The following is a 17,072-nucleotide window of genomic DNA, read 5'->3' on the forward strand; positions in this document are numbered from 1 at the left end:
TGGCGAGGGTGACTGGTGCAGCTCATTCTAGCTGACTGTACTAGTAGTCTTCGCGTTTGGACTCCACTTCCACCTACCATCAGGTGGAGTGGAGTCATATGTCTGTCCGGACATAAAAAAAAAAATTTATGTAGATTTTATTTTTTCTCAATATATGAAACAATCGCAAAAAGAAAGAAATCAGAATTGCCTCTCTGTGATTAGCGTGGTTAAGGCAAACGTATTTTTGATTTAAAATCACACAATATACTTTATTCAAGCAAACTTTTAATTGGTCATGTTTCAGGATCATATTAAATGTAAAACAACCCCCGATTTGGAATATAGATTCTACCTAGATTAATGCTTCTGTTGCCAAATTAAAAAAAAAATTAGAGAACGCTTGTATGCGAAAGGTTACTATACAATTAGTAAGTTTATGTTTGATAGTACACCTTGGGAATGAAACGATCGCCTCCTGGCTGTTTCTATTCATATACAATTATGTATCTAATTAATTTGACAAAAAAAAGACCCGCTGAGTTTCGTTCGCCGGTTCTTACCAGGTCAGGTTTCCCGAACCGGTGGTAGTGTTTAATTTGATTATCAATAAGTAAGTGTAATGCTTCTATGGTGAATAAAGGAATTTTGAGTTTGTCTTTGATAAACTAATCCCTTGTAGATTCTATCTGACCACCATAACTCTACCCAAAAAGCAATGCTCTCATATTTAATACATGATTAACTAACTAGAATGTAATGAAGGGCTTAAAGGATACATTAGTCACGTGACTCGTTCCGGTGATCTGTATAATGATAGCTTTCCTAATAGTAACTCTTATGACAATTTTCTACATCAAGGCGTTGTGAGATACACGTTATAACAGGTTACTCTGAAGCCTCTTTAAATGCTTAAACCAGTTAGGGTGATGTATTATGTGTTTATTGTTTACTTATAGTTCATTGAATTGTACTTAAGTAAACTTTATTAAAAATATTTTAATATTGCCTTTACTGTGTGCTCTCTTTTTATCGAGGATTTTTCGGGATTTCTTCCAAATAAACGCCCAGCCGTTTAACCTTATTTGATCTTAATAATCGATATGATCTTCCTGATTATTCTTCTTTCTGTGATTAAATAGATGTGATTTTGTAAACACAAAGCTCCCCTTTGCTAATTAAAACTTTAAAAAATATATTCCGTCCCAAAATTAACTCTAAAAATTAAAGTACATATATCTCTAACTTACTGACTGAGTCCATTCTGATATGTATTGTAAATTGCGACTTGGTTGGCTTGTTATCCTGATTCCGAATGATGTTGCAACATCAGGTGAAGATTACTATATTATTTTAAAATCATTGAATTCACAAGATAGGTATTAATTTATGAATCGATCAAATCAGTAAAAGTAGTTGACATCCCTTCAACAATTAGAAAGAGCTCATGATTATCAAATAGCTGAACTTTTGTTTACAATCATAGCTACAAGTAATCTCTTTCGAAGAAGCTTTTCAAATAATAAAATCTTAATCCAAATCGGTTCATCTGCCTTGCTATGATACCATAAACAGACACACTTTTATTTTATTTGGGGGTGACAGATAGAGAATAAGAAATATACTAACTTTAAAGATAACATAAAATTAAAGACAAAGTATATTTAAATAATACAATTATTATATTTTCGATAAATATAGTCGACTTTATGTTTAAACTTAGTTTTTAAACTAAGTAAGAATACTTAGTCAGTTATGTCAAATAGCCCAAAGTGTAGGTAAATACTAAGATATTATATAATCGTGTAGATAAATAATACGACATTTATCTCAGGTGACCGGTAATATCTTGTAATTGGTATTTGCTAGAGAACGGGCCCTATTAAGAGTTAAGGACAAGCGCTAACCCTCGCTCTTGGACCAGTGTAACGCACTTTGTGTACAGATGAACGCAAAACCGTTTTGCCGCCATTACAAGTATCTATTATATAATGTATAAAGATTAACTGCTACTCTCTTCTGAGTTACTTCTCAGTAGACGAAATAAAATATTTTCGAAGATAGTTTTATAATGTTACACGTGTATATATACAGATTTTTTTTTAGTTATTATGAATTCGTCAGTAGATTAAAGAGACTCTATGGAAACGAAAACAATTAAACTATTGAGCTCTTTTAGATACTGTAAAAATGTTGCAATATTATAAAATATTGAAATAAATTATATTATCTACTGAGATCATTTTAGACGTAACATCTTATGCGCGCGAAGGTACCGGTAAGTCAAGCTAAGTCTTAGCTGCTGTGCGCATTTTTATAATCTACATTCAATCCCCATCTGCGAAACGATTCACATGTAGACGAACAAACAAACAAACAAGTGAACGATGTCTTCGAAACTCACCATTCTGACATTCACCGCCATTATTTCTATTGGCTATGGTGAGTAAACATTTTATTTACGTACTAATTACTTGTACAAATTTAATTACTGAATAGTATATTTTGTTAATATTTAATTAAAAAACCAAACATAAGATTGTCAAATTAGTTTCAATAAAAATACATTCGTTACATACAATTAACTTCGTATTGAATATTTATAATATTGTCTATGGAAAAAAAATTTAATTAAAATAAATATAACGTGCTTTTAACATTATACATTAACTGCACATAATACAGTTCAGAATAATTATAGTACTACATAATCGAATTATTATTTAAATGAATGAGTTTTTTTTATCAATTAACTTCATTCATTCAGTATGATTTATAATAAAATCCCTCGATCAATAGGTGTGGAGCGGAGCAATTACGATATAAGCCGAAACAGGATAAATGGCGCTCGTAACGGTAAAAATACGAGTTTTATCACTTGAAAGCATTTTAACATCTATTTTCATTGCCCATTTCATAGTGGTAAAATCAGCAGCTAATTTTATAACCAACTCTAACGGTTAATGATCAAAATACATTCGATAATTGAAAAAAGTTACAAGTTCTATATACATTGTTGCCATAACGGTTATATCGGACTAAAATGTTTTCTTATCGACTCTACTGACACTGAACAGTATATATGTAAATAATAAACAAATGGTGTCGGGTTAATTTTGAATAAATGGTTCCGATTTATGTAAAACGTAACATAAACAATATATAACTTTCATCATTCATTTCACATTTCATTAAAAGGGTTCATTTATAATCATTCATAGGGTTTTTCATTTAGCCATGAAGTTATACTTTTCGTTTTACTTTATTTGTTGTTCATTTTAATGTTAAATTTAATTTTAGAGTTGACGATAAATAAACCTATCTTAATTCATCAATGAACTTATTACTGATACTTCAACGTAATACTGGATAATATTATGAACTTATCTTTAAAAACAAAAGAAAAATAAAAAAAAAACATTCTCGCAAAACCAACTCAAGTCTACTTAACTTAGCCCTAGTAAATATTCCTATGAGAATATTAAAATTAAATATAAAACTTAATATAATACCCATTACAGTGATTTACAAAATTCCTTACATAACAAAAAAAAAGAAACAGTTACAAAAAAATAAACAAATAATTATCCAAAAAGTCTTTACAATATTTATGTTATTAAAAAAAGGAACGTTAAATAGATAAATTACTTTATTAAAGAGAACCTTAAATATGTTTTCATCAATATATTTCAACGTCCATTAAATTGTTGTAAAAAAATAAAATTGCAACGTTATATTATTATAAATAATCATTTTTTAATATGGTAATAACAATAACATATTCAACTTGAACTTGGAACAATAAATCTTAATATATCACCAAGGTCACACACACAGTCATTAAAAGTTATAATTTTTTACTGTAATTAGAATTACCGAAACCGAGAGATTATATCGTACTTGTTTTTATTGTTTTAATTAGTATATTTCCTTAAATTAACGCGATACGTGCATCTTTATTTAAGATCTTAATTTCAAGAAGCTCAAGTGTGTTTTAAGTAATTACTTAAGGTTGTTTAATTACTTGTTCTTCTCGGTGAAGTTCATATTTCAAACAAGTAACCATAATATATTTAATTTAAAAATAAACGTAAGCAGAACATAATGTAAAATGTAATTAAGTAATTAAAAACTATTATGTAATGCATCGTAAAAATATATTTTAATTTTCTTTATTATTTTAATTCTAAAAGTAAAAATTATTCCGTAATACGAGTAACAAAAAATAATACCACAGATAATTAATAAATATAGGTACCTGTATTTTAGCAATTTATATTTTATTAGGGCAACTCAGACATATATTTTTACTTTTATAATTTCAAATATAGTATAAAAAAATAAGTGATATAGTAGGTATTACTGTCAGACGGTATTTATGGTTTTTATGGTTTTTTTTTAAAGTAATACTCATGTAGTACACATTATAGGTACTTTGATAATGTCGTCAACATTCGATTTCACAAAAGGTAATAAAGGTTGCTTTAATACTAATAAACATTATATGCAGACGGTACTGCATATAATGTTTATTAGTATTAAAGCAATCAATAAGATTTTATGCTAGTTATCGCCTGCAACTTCGCTTCAGATTTAGGTTTGGTTTTCGAGTGTTAGATATGAAAAAGTAATCCCATGTCCTTTCCTTGGATTTCAAGATTTCTTTATACCAAATTTCATCAAATTCGATTACGTGTTTTAGCTGTGACTGAGCAACAGACAATCAGACAGAGTTAGTCCTATAATTATGAATTCTAAGATAATTTGGTAGACAATTCATTTTCTAGCCGATCAATTGGTAATCTTTGTAATAAAAATAGTAACCATTAATCGGTAATGGACTTTCTTGAAGATGCGAACAACATCGACTAACTCTTTTTTTTTATTTAAAATTACTTCATTTCACGTCTCATATGTATTGATTATTGTTATTGATTCTGCGTTAATTCAAAAATAATGAATACTCAATTTTATCATTGAGGTTGTCATATTCAATGTGATATGCGATTAATATTAAATATTGGATATTGTATATAATAGGGGTCTTTGTCCATTATAAAAAATGATTAGCACAAAATATTTAAAAGATAAAGGTACCTATATATAATCTTTTTCGAAGCTCGGTTTGCGATACCTTTCCAGTCAGTCAGTTCACTTTTACCAGAATCATTCTACTTATACGCTTTTAATGGTATGCGCTCATATAAAAAAAAAACGTTTACGTATAACCTAATACCTATCACGGTTAAGCGGTTATATTAGCCATTCCCAAGTTTCTAATTTTCTAATCTGTCTGGATGCAAACTAACCTCATCATAATTCATCACTAACGCTTATCACATCATCCCACCAGGTTTCACTATAAGAGACATATGGGACTATTTATTAGGAGGCGGCTACTCCCAGTACCCGTACGGTCAACATCCAGGCCAGTATCCCAGTGGACCAGGAGTATATCCTGGAGGACAATATGGGGGCCAATATGGGGGACAATATGGCGGGCAGTATGGAAACTATCATCCCGGGTTAGAAGGTCCGCCTGGTGCTCATCCCGGCTGCCCGCTTTGTGACATGTCCGTATACAGCTATTGCTCTCGTAAGCAGGCACACGATTCCTGTTGCTGTGAAAATTCTGGATGTAAGTTGCTTTTGAAACGATTTTAAGTTATTCTATGTATAATACAACTTGAAATGAAATTTCAGCCTTCTGGGTCATTCTTCAAATTCGATTATAAAATTGTATGGAATTGGAATAATGTATTAATATCTACGCCCACACTTTTGCACAGTAAGATCACGTGCGTATACGGCTAATAATTGAAATCTCATTGAGTAATTATTAACAACTTATAAATTTGAGTAACAATCCTCCTGCTCAATGCCCGTCTGAGTAAAAATTGAGTAAAATAATTGTTTTAAAAAATATATAATATTTGTATATTTTCAGATCAACAATTCTCTTGCCGAAGGACTGATTGTAAATTCTTGTACGCGAATTCCTGTGAAGAATACCACCTGATAACAAACTGTTGTTGTGTTGATTTACAAAAGAGCGCTATAGCTCCATCTATAGTAGCTGCTCCTGTTGTCGCTTAAGCCACCGACAAGAGATTTAAAGTCAAATTAGTATAACATAATTTACATAATCATCGATATAATTAAAATTATTCTTAAGTAAGAGTTACGTTATTGATAGGAAAATAAAGTCTAAAATTCCCAATCAAAATAATATTAGCATATTGCTTTATGTCATTAGTCATTTACATCATCATTTTCATTTCATTACCTACGATCATTCATTTTCATTCATTTAAAAAACAATCCGTCATTCCATCTTCAAAGAATTATGACAATCATATATCATTTACTTTTAAGTAAACAACATATTTATAATAAGTAAAATTTTTACTTTTAAGAATTATTTATAGATTAAAATAAAAAATACAAACAAAAATATATCTACGATTTTTATTTCTTCCAACTCATTTCTTAACGCACTGAAATGTATAATCAACAAGAAAGATAGAATCAGTCGGTACTCAGACAATTTAGAAAAGATTTATTTTAACCAAAGTAATAAAACGAATAAAATGTAATATCTTGTATTATTATATAGCACTACGATAGCATTCTGCATACCGGATTATGTCGAATTTATACCCATTAAAACCACTGTGATGGCAGTGTTGTGCACGGATAGCGGATCGTCTCAGTATAACGCAACCGTGCTGTGCTCCGCTCGTGGCTCGATGGAGTTCTTCACAGGGGTCAAAGGTACTCTCGCCCCCTTGCACTCCTCGCTAGTATGTACGGCAGCACAAGGCCATCTCGGCGGCCATTCCCACAGGGCCGACTGAAATAGGACAAGTGAGGCCAAATCTTAAGTCCACGGTCCCAGTGTTACGCCCGTATTTTTTAAGCACCGGGCGTTAGGTCTGTACATTGACTATGCCGAAGTCCCAATCCAACCCAGCGTCTTAGAGAAGTCTTCGAAAGCGTTAGTGAATACTTTTAAAAAGAAAAACATAAATAACTGATCAATTTTGGGATATATCTATCAATATAAATATCAAAACATAAGTTGGACATTTTTATTATGAAAACGCAGGAAATATTAAATAAAACGACTCATCAGGCTGACTCATTTATGCACCACATATCTTATTACGTTCACTTATATAACATGCACCTCTATACACTACTCATTAAAACGTGCTTCGTTTAAAAAAACATTCTGTTTAATATATAATAAGTTTTATGTCCGTTGAATATTTTCGAGTATTTTGTTGGATGTATCTCATCGTTTCATTTTGCGTGAATGAGGAGAACTTAGGTCTTCACTTTTAAAAAGTTATTCTATTGAGCTCATTTTTATCGAATTCTGTTCCTAATATTTTTTGAACTAAATAAAGGTTAAGATTATTTTTCCGAACATAACCTCCGCGTCCGCGACACACATTTTAAACAGACGCATGATTTTTACCTATTTAAGAAATACCCGTTGTGAATAATATTTAATTTAAGCAATTTTGAATAAAATACAAGCATATCTTTAATCCATGTAATAATATGCATTAATTTAGGACCCAAAAAATAATTGCTACCAGCACCAAGTGTTTATAAAATTTAACATGTTTACTGGTTTAAATTTTAAAATGATGTAGCAAGATTTGACCCACAGATAATAAAAGCTGAATTTAAAAACTTCTAAAAATGGCCAATCAAAAAACCACCGTGTAATATATTGGTAAATTTGACCTATATAATTAGGTAAGAGTTGCTTTTTTTTTATAACGAACTGTTACACTGTTTGTGGTATCATTATATTAGCAGTTAATATTATCATTGTTTGTTTGAAATGTGTGGCGTCGGCTTAAATGCTCCAGTAATACAAAAGCTTACGTATAACTATAATGAAATACTGCGACACGGTTACAAATACTAATGCTTATTCCGTAGAGTACATAACTGAAGTTAGTTAAAAAATCCTATAAAAATATTGATGGCCAGTACAAACTATTGTTTATTCATGTATTATTAATTTACGATAACTAATAGAATAAAACTATTTTCACAGTTAATTATCGCAACTTTTATTTACTATATTCATCGTGTTTTTGTTTTTATTAATTTTATGAACGAAAAAGTTACGCAGTTAAAATAGTGTCTGAAAACAATGTTGCCATTTGTAAAAATATAACCAAATACACAAATATTACTGTAAAAAAATTTTGAGACGTTATTTCGTATTTCAAGAATGTTTACACCAGGTAACACTAAATCGGGCTTTGGGTATGATAGGCAATTAGGCAGGTGTCAAAATGCATTGTTAACAATAACAATACATTCAAAGGAAAAGGACATCAACTCTCAAATCACTTCGTAAATAAAAATGCGACAAAAACCGTAAAACTAGTTTTACTTAATACTAAGATACAAAAACTATCTTTTCTTACATAATCGGTGCAAAACATCACATTTTGCTACGGTACAATAAAATGAAGCTTATTTCAAATCATGTTTTGGCCTTTAATTATTTCTAGATTTTTAAGTCTAGTTTTATAGGCTGAGGTACAAGTCCTCGTAACAATATGACTTGATTAAGATTAAAAACAGTTTAGATGGCTAATAACTTAGTTATTAGGGCAAAATATTGTTACAATATTTTTTTGGTTTAGATTTTTGAACATTTTTTTAATATGCTTAGTGAAAGTTGCTCACTATAACAAGACTAACATTATCCCAGGGATGTGTATGCAATTTCATCCCTTACCTATCCTTCGTCGTACCGTCTCAACATGACAACATAACACTAGTCTACTCATTCTATTTTATATTCTAAAACGTGTAAAAGCTATTGTAATTTTTTTACATTTCACATACATACATACATATCGGCATACGAAGAATGTTTCCTTTATTACAGTTTGATTAAAAAAAGTCATGTAACAGACTTTGAAAACCCCACGGCTGAACAGACTTACTCTCCTAAGATTTGGAGCATATTTTTTTTGAGAACATTAAACACTTTTCAGTTTTATGATAGATCAAGATGCATATATATAACGGTTCATATGATAATATATAAGATGGACACTTACAATACCAGGATTCTTGTAACTTATTAAAAATAACAAAAGCAACTTCAAATCTATTAGATCTTGTCATACTGGTTTAATAAATGTTTCGATTTAAATCATCTTTCATAAAATTTGCACTCAAAACTAATCACATGTTTTATGTCTATAGTATTTTAGCTCATATAGAAATGGTATACAATATCACAAGGGCAATAATGATATTGCATGCTCAAGAAACTTCTTTATGAGACGATTGATTTATAAACCCATAACATACACAAATCGTGACATGCATAAATCACATTATTATAAAATCACTGACTACAGATAATAGCACACCTTTGGAATTAAATTACTGCCTTTAAGCTCCTGCACTATTAAATGTTGTATATTGATAGATTAAAAAATAATGACGAGATTATAGTCAGATTCATCTTTTTTTCTGAACTGGAGATTTAACAATCAAATCGATTTAAAAATATATCGATGAAATAAAATGCACTTGTCTATGACCTCAGGGATTGAACACACCTTCACAGTTAAATTTAACACCAGGATCACAATATTGGCTCAATCGAACGGCAAGGATCTTTTTACAATACGGACTTGCATGAGTTTTATTATTTGTTTAATCGGGCAAGTATATTCATGTCTATATTAAAAAATGAGATTTTCCCTTTGTGTATTGTAAATCAAATTGTACCTCAAATAATTGCCTGTAAACTTAATATAAATCTTAGCATGTACAAAGATAGAGAACAAGTGAAAATCAAAAATGTGACTGGTAATGATGTCTACAATTATGATGACTGAAGATAATAGCAATGTTAGTTGAACTGTTTATTCAAACACGTACAAACTATTAATGTAATGTAATTATAATACTTATAAAAAATGTATTGTATAAAATCAATAATCACTAGTGAATTTATGACATTCCAAACAGCACAAGACCATTTCTTATGGTTGCAAAATAGTCCCCTTGCTCACTTAACAAAATCTCCGTTGAGAAATGAGATACTATATTTTATTAAGAGTTATTTTAAAACAAATTTCATTAAAAAAATATGCATCTTCCACGTAATACGATACATAATTGCTCTTAAATTAAAAACAATGAAGAATTAAGAATTGATCGAGCTGTGTAATTGAATAGCATTTTAACAAAATTTTCTAAACTTTTATTATTACAAAACTAATACACCATTAAATATTATCTTAAACTTCACAGAAGTTTGTTTTGTCATTATTTCAACTAGATTATTTCTCCCGGGATGTTACAGAAACGTTTAAGAATTAAGTTAGAACACTTTGCAAGTACACAGTCTGGTATAATGATTTCTTAAATCATCAATTTCCGAGCAGAATTACAATAAACTTTATTGAATGGTCATATTGTTACGGTTATGTCTATGCACTGTAATATTTTTCAGCGCATCCTGTAGTGATTCTTCTCCTGGACCTGGCACAGCTCGCCTTTGAATGAGATTTCCACCTCAAAGTCCAGGTCACGGTTGTTACGAGCGTTCTGACGCATTGAGAACGTTCCGGTTATTTCCTCACCTTTTTTCACCTGATAATATCGAAAACACTTGAATTATTTGGTTGTTATATATCTGATATTCCCATTTACAAAAGAAAATCTTTGTGATTATTGTTTTTTTTTTCTATTTCATTAATCTTTTATAAAAGTCAGTTACTTCTTTATGTGCGTGGTGTAATATGCGTTCTTACTGTAAATGTTTAATTATGTATTTTTTTTTAAACTAGCACATAAATATGAAATAAGCAGACCTGGGGGCTTCTATAGGACGAGACGGATTTTTGTGAAAGGACAAGAGAGACTGCATTCTATAATCTTAATAATAATTATTAGTCTTATAGTTTATTAAGGGCAGTACCAACTAATATATAGAAGATAATGTAGAATATGGAATTAAGTAAGGAGTCAATTCGGAGACTATAACAGAAAATCATAATGAAAACCAATATGTTTGATCACACTGTAATTAGTACACTGGCTTCCCTAATAGCTCTGTATTTAAATATGATGCTAACTATCTCATATTGAATATAAGCTTATACACTCACCGTCATGTACTCATCAAAGTAGAAGACAGTTTGCTTCCAGTGAGTGTAGGGCGCCTCGGGTGCAGTACTGAAACCCAGTCGCTTGTGTGACTTGGTGAACTCCACATTGAAGAATGTCACCAAGGCTTGGATAAAATCATTGCGACGTACCTGTAATAATCAGTTATTAATTAGAAGATATCATCATAACAAGAGTATACACAAGAAACAAAAAGTTAAATAAAAGTATTTGACTGTACAATATTACAAAATCAATATTTCTATCAATCAAAGTCAATATCTAACTTTGTCAAAAACTACACAAAAACAAATGAAGACATTAAAAAAAAAAATTGAATTGAACTAAAACTATTGTCACATATCCCTTTTATGTTTTTGCATCTTGACAAGGTAATTTGCACCCATCTCAAAAAATAACTGCTTAAACATCTAATTTTTATTTAATTACAACACCTACACTGTTTATTAATTAACTATAATTTTGAAACTGGGCTCAATAAAATCAAATAACTCACTTGAAGGTGGAACTTGGATTCAAAGTTCAGGTCCTCCTTCTTGACGGTGTATAAATCAATTTCTTTCAATAGGCAAGAATTTGTAACAACCTGAAACAATAAAGACATTATTCATTATTAAATTGAAGTGAAACATTGTTGGTCCCCACAGTCAGTCATGTTTTAGGGGCTGGCCGTCAAGTGATGGCTATAAAAAAATTGTCTATTTCATTTCTTGGGGTTTAAGTTTGCTTCAACAGTCTGTCCACATAAGCATAACAGGCACACAGACAGTTCCTTTCACGTGTGTATATAATATTAGTATTCATGACAAGAGATTGACAATATAACCAACAACTGACATGTTAACAATAACTGCTCCGCTTATGTGGATCATGGTGTTACGTTAGATTATAGACCTTTCTCAATAAAGATGATGTCCCTAAATTTTTTTAACGAAAATGACTTGTATAGATCCTGAGATACAACAACGTGTTCCGATAACCATACAAAAAAGTCTCATTAGCTTCTATATAGGATTACTTCCATGTCATGATTGCTATGACTTATATTATAATATACATAATTATAACTTCCTTACCTGCTTGGCGTCAACAACATCAACAAGTGGTTCAGAAATTGCAACTTTCCTTATTGAAGACATATCAAAACCATAAACATCATCCCACCAGTTAATCTTCTCATCCTTGTACTGACGATCTTCAATTCCGCAAATAAACAATGTGCATCTAGAATAAAATTTAACAATCAAAATAAAGTATTCATTTTTAAACGAATTGAACTTTTATTAAATATGAAGACCAATTTTTAATTGCAATCTAAACAAAATACCTAAAGGATATAAAAAAATATATATTACTTGAAAATACAAGTACTTTAGGATCTATATAAAATACATGATAAAGTATATTTTATTAAAATTAATTGAAATAAGAAGTGGATGTGTAGCAGGAAATATTGTTCTCTTAACTCACCTGTCTGGGAACAGCATACCATCAGGCTTAAGCCACTTGTCCCTTGCATACAGAACTGTATCCAACATACTCTCATAGAACAGACAATAGCCCATCCATTCTGATATTATTATGTCTACCTTATCTACCGGCAGAATAACTTCTTCTACCTACAAAATAAATTGTTATAATAAATGTTTAATTTTAAGTTTTTTTTTTATTTATATATTTGCATTTGAAACATTAAAATCACAATACATTTACAGTAAAGCTTTTTGAATAATATATGTTTACAATTTCTGAATTTGAACATGTTTTTAGACAAAAAATGCAAATTAGTCATTATGTCAAAAATTAATAATTATGATTAATTCCACTAATGAACTTCACTAATTATTAAATATGTAAAAAAAAACGGTTTTTTTAAGTGTTTATGTATGTACTCCTATAGCAAAATTTAATTGTAGAGTTATACATATTATCATTTTAAGTGATTGACTTTGCACAATTATGTTGTTCTTGAACATTTGAATCATTGAATAGGTATTTGATTGAACGGCAGTACATCAGTCTAGGTCTGATTATAATTATTCAAATTCAAATCATATTTTAATAAGTTTGTAAAAGATGCATTGTATTATCATTAATGTATCAAATATTAAAAACTTAGAATATAAACAACAGTTTGATTTGATAGAAACCAAACCACAATACATATATATAATATATATAATACATTGCTTTTAATTACCCAGGTATTGTAGGTAAAATGTATAATAATTATAGGTATCATATACAAAATAATCATGTTGAAAATGCAATCTCACCTTTCCTTTAACAATTTCTATTACATCGTGAAGTCTATTAGCCTCAACGATTTTGCGAGCATAGTCTACTATGTTTGAACACTCTACCGCAATAACCTTCGCCGCACCAGCCTTGGCGGCAAACATGGACAGGATACCTGTCCCGCAGCCGATATCTAGAACTGTCTATAGAAATGCCACATTTTACTTTAGGTTATACTTGTACCAGTTAAAAGTACTTCAGAGCCAATTATGAGTTTAATGAAGTATTGACAATTATTTATCGTGATTTAGTACATTATACTTCATCGCGCGAACTTACTTTTCCTTTGAAAAGATGCTTATTATGATACATAGCGTTTCTGTATGTGAGGGTACGGACTTCATCTTTTAACATTTCTTCGTGGATACCAAAATGTGCGTATGAGTCGAAATAATAATCCCGGGAAGTCATTTCTTCTGCCGTCACGTTTTTATCGGGACCTACGATGTTCAAAATTAGAACTTTAGCAAAAAAAAACATAAAACAAAGAAACACGTTTTCGCCGCACCAACTACCGGCGTCACCTCAAAATTTTAAAGAAATCCTTACCATTTTCCGTTGCAGGCGTCGATGCCGTCGATGTGCTTTCTTGCGCGACATCCATGGTTTCCATGTCCATTTTTAACTAATACACAGTCGGAAAACAATATAAAGCGTATATAACCTGCAACTTATAAAGTACGCCAAATCGATCTGTCACAGATGATCTCTAACGAGTATTTCTAGTGTTCAGGTAACTGGTTTCAATACCTTATAATTCCTTAGCTACGATAACTAATAGGAGATTTATAAAGTAAATATCACAATACATAAGCTAAATCTCTTAAAATAGTTAATACAAAGAATAAAAGAAAGTAACTCCTCTTTGAAAATGAGTTGAATTAAAATTGAATGAAAGCACAGAGTATACAAAATTACAATGTCTGCCAAGAAAATGCTTGATTTGTGTTTACCACAGATCTGTGATCCTCGAACATTAATTTAATTGTAGCGTTTTAAAGTAGTACGCCTTTGTAAGGGATTTTAAACGATTTTAATTCAATATAAAAATAAATATACAAGTATACATTTTAATTCGGGTTTTAAAAGCACTTTTAGAAAATTCATACCCACAATCCACCCATCCATATATAGTTAAAAATCTTTCCATTTACATCTTACACTTGTTTTGAGCACCTCTATTGAAATTAATATATGACTTTGATGAAATAATAATTATTTTTTTTATTAGGAAATACGGTAAAGTGACTGAATAAAAGCATCCTTGAAGTACCGAATGTCTAACACATCACTATTCTAAAAAAAACTTGATGTTTTGGCGCGATAGTTTAAAATTTGTTGCAATCGTTCACGTGGACATATAAACATAATGTACAAGTTTTTACCATTCATATAAGGCGTCGCTGCCAACATGCAGGCAAACAGACGTTGCCTTAATATATGTTTCCAATGTCAACAATGAAACAAACTAACTTTTGCATTTATAATATTAGTTTATTATAGTTCTATGATTCAAAGGGTATTTTTTAGTGTCGATATTTATTTCAGCCCAATGAAAAAAAAACCGGGCGCTTTTGTGAACGCTGATAATCCTATTACAAATTGATTACAATTTGTTATTAAGGATTCATAGTTCTCAAAATTAGTATTGTTAAATATTCGACCATTTTATAGACATTTAATGGCAAGTAAGATTTTAGACAGTAAAAAATTAGATATAAATTTATATCGTGATCATCTTGATGATAAAGTTTATTCCATTATGCTGCTCCAATTTGGGTCAGTTTTTGGTAAATAAACATGTGACAGAGTTTCTTTCAACTTACTATGTGATTTTGGAGCACAAATTAACCCGAGATTCATTTTAAACAAAAGTTAAGTAAAAGAGGTTCTGAATTTAAGCCCGCTTAGATTAAATTCGAACCTTAGATCTAATTTCAACATCTTTTTTTTTTTAATACAGTGATATATACTAATACCTTCAAAAAGGTACGCCGTACTTACCGTACCTGGTTAGAGATCCTAACTCTGTTAACCAGGGTACTTTTTTAGGGTACTTTGGAATTCTTACCTAGTAAAACCACTGCTATGGTCGTCCTCGATTCAGATCAGAGAAGCTGATGGTGTCGATATAACGCATCCCTGAGCTCCGCACGTAGCTTAACGAAACTCTCTACATGAGTAAAGATTTTATCATATATCATTTCGATTAATATAATTGCTATCACAACAACTGCCTTTATAATTATTAATACCAAGTAACTTTATGTTTATTTGGTCAATTAACTCATAATAATATCTCATACAAATTTTAAATTATCATAAACACTTTAATTAGCTTCATTATAATTGCTATTGTCAACTTAATCAACTTTTAGACATCTATTAATAAACAAGAAGCATGGATATTGGTTAGTAACAATAACTTATCTAATATATTATATTGTCTTATCTGAAACTCGAAATTTAGTGCTTAACATAATAAGTATATATTTTAATTCTGACTATGTTTTATATTTATATGTAATATTATTATATTATACGGTATAAATAATTATATCATTAAAATAATTTTTTATCGTTTCATAGCAAGTTAATTGTTCGGAAAACCTGGAGCAGTATTTAATAAACACGTCGTCAAGAGGGAGAACAGAATATATTTTTTTATAAAAATTAAAGTTATTTAATGTCTATGTTTTTCTTTTTTTTTTTAATTTAGAATATCAAATAGTATGGTCAGGCTGTGGCATTTGTCTAGATCGTTTATTATTTAGTTTTTAAAAATAACAAAAGCACTTGAATATTGCGCTGCATATTCGAAGTTGAAACCGCGTTCACCGGTTAGCCTTCTTCTGCTCTCGTCTTTGTCAACTTGCAGTTGAGTACACAAAATGCTAAAAATAGTGTATGCAGAAAAAAAATTGTAATAAAAAATAGTGAATTTATATCATGCATGTTGTACGTATTTCCTTAATAATTGTTTTACTATGGTAAATTAAATGTATATGACTAAGTACCTCGTCATATATTGATAGGTAATTATAATTTTATCATAATAATAAACAAAGGTATATTTACACTTATTATATTTTGCTAAACATATACAAATTATTATTTCCAGCTGCCTCTATGAGTTTCTTACAAAAGCGAATCTCTAATAGGGGATGACCCATATTAATCTTTACACGGATTTATTAGAACCCAACTACATCAATATCATCTAAAAATAATTTCAAATTTTGCTATTCGCTTCAATACACACTGACAGGCCGTTACGATTATCGATAAAGGACCTATCAACAATACTTTTAAGTACTTTGATCTAATTTAGGAAAAGAGGGATTAATCAAGATCGCCTTATCAACAAATACGTAATCGATAATGTATCTTATCGACTAACCGATATTATTGTAACGAACTACGAAGTAATGTACGCGATAATGCATCAGTCTTAAACCTGTTGTAATTGTGGAAGCACGCATTAACCGTATTCATTCATTCGAAATAGGATCGTTTTGTATCGATTTTATTTTATTTTATAATGTGCCAGTGATTTTCTTTGTGAAGTGTTTTATATTTATAAATTAAAGGTAAGTCTAATATAA

General features: G+C 30.0%; 3 protein-coding genes across 5 annotated transcripts in view; 2 read left to right on the top strand and 1 right to left on the bottom strand.

The window, feature by feature from the left end:
• The first annotated feature begins 2,291 nt into the window (after positions 1 to 2,291).
• Positions 2,292 to 6,266, top strand: LOC125070908 (protein suex-1). Of its 3 annotated transcripts, XM_047680919.1 has the most exons (4): positions 2,335 to 2,421; positions 2,779 to 2,835; positions 5,369 to 5,617; positions 5,927 to 6,266. In XM_047680919.1, the coding sequence occupies exons 1-4, from the start codon at positions 2,367 to 2,369 to the stop codon at positions 6,073 to 6,075; spliced, it is 510 nt and encodes a 169-aa protein (XP_047536875.1). In that variant the 5' UTR covers positions 2,335 to 2,366; the 3' UTR covers positions 6,076 to 6,266. The 3 variants fall into 3 exon arrangements, with proteins under 3 accessions (XP_047536877.1, XP_047536878.1, XP_047536875.1); XM_047680921.1 differs by lacking the exon at positions 2,779 to 2,835 and having other exon boundaries at positions 2,292 to 2,421; positions 5,333 to 5,617; XM_047680922.1 differs by lacking the exon at positions 2,779 to 2,835 and having other exon boundaries at positions 2,296 to 2,421.
• Positions 6,267 to 8,381: 2,115 nt separating this feature from the next.
• Positions 8,382 to 14,362, bottom strand: LOC125070746 (protein arginine N-methyltransferase 1). The gene is made up of 8 exons (XM_047680693.1): positions 14,017 to 14,362; positions 13,747 to 13,907; positions 13,446 to 13,610; positions 12,640 to 12,788; positions 12,246 to 12,393; positions 11,666 to 11,755; positions 11,151 to 11,300; positions 8,382 to 10,632 (listed from the first exon to the last, which is right to left on the bottom strand). Exons 1-8 carry the CDS (start codon positions 14,084 to 14,086, stop codon positions 10,489 to 10,491), a joined length of 1,077 nt encoding a protein of 358 aa, XP_047536649.1. The 5' UTR covers positions 14,087 to 14,362; the 3' UTR covers positions 8,382 to 10,488.
• Positions 14,363 to 16,934: 2,572 nt separating this feature from the next.
• Positions 16,935 to 17,072, top strand: part of LOC125070896 (b(0,+)-type amino acid transporter 1-like) — a 34,371-nt gene continuing 34,233 nt past the window's right edge. Inside the window, exon 1 of the mRNA XM_047680903.1 lies at positions 16,935 to 17,057. The gene's annotated coding sequence lies outside the window, so the exon portion shown is untranslated. The remainder of the gene's footprint in view (positions 17,058 to 17,072) is intronic.

The sequence above is a fragment of the Vanessa atalanta genome, chromosome 18 (genome assembly GCF_905147765.1).
Source record: "Vanessa atalanta chromosome 18, ilVanAtal1.2, whole genome shotgun sequence".
NCBI lineage: Eukaryota > Metazoa > Arthropoda > Insecta > Lepidoptera > Nymphalidae > Vanessa > Vanessa atalanta.